This window comes from Crocodylus porosus, unplaced genomic scaffold, assembly GCF_001723895.1.
Source record: "Crocodylus porosus isolate Cpor-Errol unplaced genomic scaffold, CroPor_comp1, whole genome shotgun sequence".
NCBI lineage: Eukaryota > Metazoa > Chordata > Crocodylia > Crocodylidae > Crocodylus > Crocodylus porosus.
The window spans coordinates 32980012-32984819 of record NW_017728915.1 but is presented as its reverse complement, the minus strand read 5'-3'; the positions used below and the strand labels follow the sequence as shown (position 1 = coordinate 32984819).

Below are 4808 nucleotides of genomic sequence, written 5' to 3'. Positions count from 1 at the left end.
CTCTCTGCTGTGCTGTGCACCCTGCCAGCGCTGCTGGGGCTGCTCTCCATGAAAACCCTGGCCCCACACTGTCACAACACCACTGCTGCTGGGGTCTCCATGGAAACTGGCTGCACTGACACAGGCAGGGGTTGCTGGGAAATGAAGTCTGGCTGCTGGCTAGACATACCATTTTGCCCACCCCTGAGTTGGATGCTTTAAGAGAACTGCAAGAGTCATAAAAAAATTAGCCAGAAAATCCATTAGTAAGTGTCATGCATTTTGTTTTATTGTTCTGCATACTGAAATATACATAGTATTTTCTTGCTTAAGCACAAGTTAATATACAGCTACCAGCTGGAAATTTTAACTCAGCAAAGTATTAGTTATGAGAGGTTATGTATATTACATAAACTAACCCATTAGTATTTTGAACATTCAATATCAGAGAATTAATCTTAGTTTAGAAAGTACAGCTACTTTAGTCTCTCAAAATCTTCTTGTGGTGTGTCTACTCGCATGGGTTCTGAATAACAATCAGAAGATATTCCTTATCTGTGGGAAAAATATAAAAACATGAATTGAAATTACCACATATGTTAGCAGCTCATATATTTACTAGCAGCTTTATTTATTGCCATCTGATCAAACAATTTCCTGTACTGATACCAGTGTGAATAAAAAGCAGTGATTTCTTAAATTAAGCTAACTAAATAAATTGTAAAACTAAACGCATTTCTTTTAAAATTAAATGTCAAACTGCCAACATAGACTAAGGTTTCAACTCATGTTGGCCTACTGAACCATTTTAATTGAAAATATTCGAGTAGTACATTTGCTGTCAGTTTAAGAAAATCAAACCAACGAAAGGGAATAGGAGAAAGTTACTGCCCAAGCACCTAGAAACTTGTGTTGCAACAATAAGCCAACTAATTGCTAAGCATCAAGATGCTAATGCACTGTCTGCACAGGTCAACGTAGTGAGCAACATGTCTTGCACGTCATTTGTGTGTAAAGGAGCTGCAGTTCCCTTTTATATGGTCTTGTTTTCATCTATTCAATATATGTTATATACCATCTTTATTCCTGAAGGCATGAAAAGAAACCTACCAGACGCACAAAATACTAGCAATAATTTTTTCAAAAGAATTGTTATGTTACCTGGGGCTACCATGATTTCATGTTTCTTTGATCTTATCCTAAGAAAGGTTAGATCATTCTGAGGATCAATATCTCTTACTGTGCTTCTAGCTTTCATTGTGAGTTGATGAAGCAGGCCTGCATATTGGACTGTTGTAGAGTTATCTAGAGTTGTCCTGATGGGAATTCCTGCAAACAAACAATTTTACCAATTCATACTTCAGTTTCTTGATTCTTAATACAAGAGACGCAATAAAACAGCAAAGAAAAAAAGAGAACAAGATATTACCACTATAATTATGATTGTTGTTTTATAGCAAACAGAAACACAAAATTATGCCATGACAGTAATATACATAAGGACAGATTTTAAAAGGAATTACTTGCCTGAAATCCATGAGAATTAAGGATTTTGGAAAAGCTTCCTAGTTGACCAGGCACATCTATCTGTAGCTTTATGTATCTAACCCTTAAAAGATCCTTGTCTTAGCATTTCTAATAGTTCATCTGTTTCAAGTTAAAATAACTGTTACTCTCAATTTTTTTTCTCATCATGAATATTTTAAATACTGTCATCTAACAGCAGCATTTGGGTTGACTATATTAAACATCTGGAACATGCAGTGATGGAATTGCAAATTTATAAACTATCCAGTAACAAAAACAGCACAAGCATTCCCCCCCCCCCAACCACCCAGAAGGTATACTTTTTTTTTGTAAAAATGATGCATTTGGTGAGTAAAATTTTTAAAAACTCCCCCAAAAGCTCTTTTAAAGGTCCAGTTCAAGATGCTGATTAATGAACATCTATCATCTGTGGCCACAAGGTATTACAAAACTTAGACAACATAACGTTTACATTATTTTTGTTGAATTAATTCATTAACCATCATCTTCTGTCAAATCCATTCCCATATTAATAGATTATGAAGTTTGAATAATAAGTGCTATCATAGTTACAGTGCAACTGCAAAACTTACTGTGCTTCATAAATTTGTTTAAGTTAGAGAGAATTTTTACAATCCTTCTGATTTTTAGAAAGACAATGTTACAAAACAGCAAGGCTATTTTTTCCTTTATACAGAGTGATGGTAGAGAGCCTAACTCATGGATAGACTTTAGAATACAGTATAACCTCATAAATCTGGCATGCTCGGGACCAAGCACCTTCTGAAAATTTGAAAATTCCAGATCTTTGAAGTGGTGGCCGGTCACCGAGCAGGGAAGGAAGGTGGGTAGCAGAGGTTGGTCCTGAAGCAGCAGCCACACGTAGAGCTGCAGAGTGGGGTGGTAGATGGCGGCAGTAGCCGCTGCATGCAAGCTTCCCCTCTGCTGCTCCGGGACTGGCCACCGCTATTCCCCAATGAAGTGTATTTTTAAAAAGTGCCAGATTTTTGAGAATTATGGATTTTGCTATCCAGATTTATGAAGTTGTACTGTATTCTGATACCAGTTAAATTAACATTTAGGAAAGATTCTAGAAATGGAGAACCTGATTTGAGATAGAAGGGACTGACAGGTTAAGGAAAGATTAAAAATAATAATGCATGTCTTTCCTTCACAATTCTTGAAGCAAAAGAATAGAACAACCTGCAAATACCTTTGAAGGGCAACACAGTTGAGGGGGAAAGAGAACCTGAAGAGAGTTCGTCTGAAGGTGATTACAAGCAACACTGGGGACAGAAAGTTTCCTAATTCTGCTTATTAGATTGTTAAGCTCTGTTGCCTGTTTATGGTCTCCCTTGATAGATGATACTTGCATGATCATAATCTAAAATCAAAGTGATGTCAACACTTGACTGTCTTACAAAGACCGTAACTCTACAGTGGCCAGGGCATGCAACACTTTTGTCTAACGTATTCAAACAGTCTGTAACGTCTGTGTCTCCGTAGGACGTGTTAGGGTGTCAAAATTGAGCAAATGTGGACATTGGGATTTAATGGGGACAATGGCAGGGGCTGCATGTGGGTCAGCCCTACTGAGAACATCTGTGTAATCATCACTTAGTGTTAAAATGGCAACCACAGTTTAAAAGGAAATGGGGGGGGAGGGTAGAGTGTGTGTGCGTAAGTAACACTTCAAGAGGGATGTGGACAACATGGAGAGGGTCCAGAGGAGGCCACTCGCATGATCGGGGCAGCAGGGCAGGCCCTACGAGGAGAGGCAACGGGACCCGAACCTGTTCAGCCTCCACAAGAGAAGGCTGAGGGGGATCTAGTGGCCTGTTACAAACTAGTCAGGGGGGACCAGCAGGCATTGGGGGAGTCCCTGTTCCCCGAGCACTGCCAGGAGTGACCAGGAATAACGGTCACAAGCTGGCAGAGGGTAAATTTAGGCTAGATATCAGGAGGCGTTACTTCACGGTAGGCTAGGACCTGGAACCTACTTCCAAGAGAAGTGGTGCTGGCTCCTCCCCTCGGGGTCTTTAAGAGGAGGTTAGATGTACACCTTGCTGGGGTTGTTTGACCCCAGTACTTTTTCCTGCTGTGGCAGGGGGGTCAGACTAGATGATCTACTCAGGTCCCTTCCAACCATAGAAACTATGAAACATTTATTCACCAGTTGTTCTTAATCACAACTGTATTGTAAATAACTATTAGATAAAAGTAAAAGTTCATTTATTTTACTATAAACTAGAGGATCTAGTTCCCTAAGAGAAATCTGGATAGTTTTGACACTGAGGGGTGGAGGGAAACAGGCTTGGACAAAATACAGTTGGATTTTTAATACCAAAAAACCCCCAAACATTAAAATAAATACATAGTTGTCTTCCGTGTTCCTGGATAGCTTTTCAAACAAGTTCGTCACATACAGATATTTTTAATTTGCATTACTATGATTTCAAGTCACTGTCTATGCCAAGAGTAATTCTGGCCATCTTGGGATTCACTTAAACCAATCGAGCCCATGACCGTACGTGATCTAATTGTCTGAAGAGGCAGCTTGCAAACTCCAGCCGTCTTGCACGGCCCCCTGGGGTGAGAGAGAAGTTGTCAGAGACACTGATGCTGGAGCCGAACCTAACGTCTCTATAGGAAAGGCGAAGCCTAACGAACAACGGCCCCCGATTGCCATTTCAGATGCTTTGTTTCCAGCCAGAGGCTGTGCCAGGGGCTGAAGCGGTGGCTGCTGGGGCAGGAAAAGGGGGAAGGTCTCGGGCCCATTAAAAATTAGAGATGGGTCATTTATATTTGTATTCAGCAAACCCCAGAGTGGAAATCCAGTGGGGCTGGGGTTGAACAGGAGCATTATACCCACAGACTGCAGGAGCCTTTTTTGGCACTAGACTAGGAAGGGACTGGGGCAAAGGCGGTGGGGTGGTGGTGCTCAAGCGACAGCAGGTCACACATCAGCTTGTATGTGTACACATGCACTTCGGGGTGTGTGTGTGTGTGTGTGAGTGTGTACATACACACACTTTCTTGGGGGGGGTGTTTGTATATATATTTGTATTTAACTGCACACGCACCCACATGTACAATTTTTGCTTCGGCGTGCTCCCTCCCTGCCCTCTCTCCTGGGGGCTCGGTGTCAGGGGCTGTGCCCCTCCCCCCGTTTACCTTCCGCATTGACCACGATGGTGCCGATGACCCCCTTGTGCGCCTGGATCCTCTTCAGCGTCTCCTCCACCTCCGCCTGGGGGGAAGCAAGAGGCTGGGGCAGTGCTGGGCCCGCGCCCCTCCACCCC

The 4808-nt window shown here is 42.0% G+C and overlaps 1 protein-coding gene across 1 annotated transcript; it reads right to left on the bottom strand.

The window, feature by feature from the left end:
• Positions 1-242: 242 nt before the first annotated feature.
• On the bottom strand, positions 243-4804 carry DYNLRB2 (dynein light chain roadblock-type 2; the record flags this gene model as incomplete). The annotated part of the gene is made up of 3 exons (XM_019535439.1): positions 243-534; positions 1141-1308; positions 4681-4804. Coding segments are annotated over 3 exons (336 nt in total), but the record flags the coding sequence as incomplete, so codon positions are not given.
• Between the last annotated feature and the right edge of the window lie 4 nt (positions 4805-4808).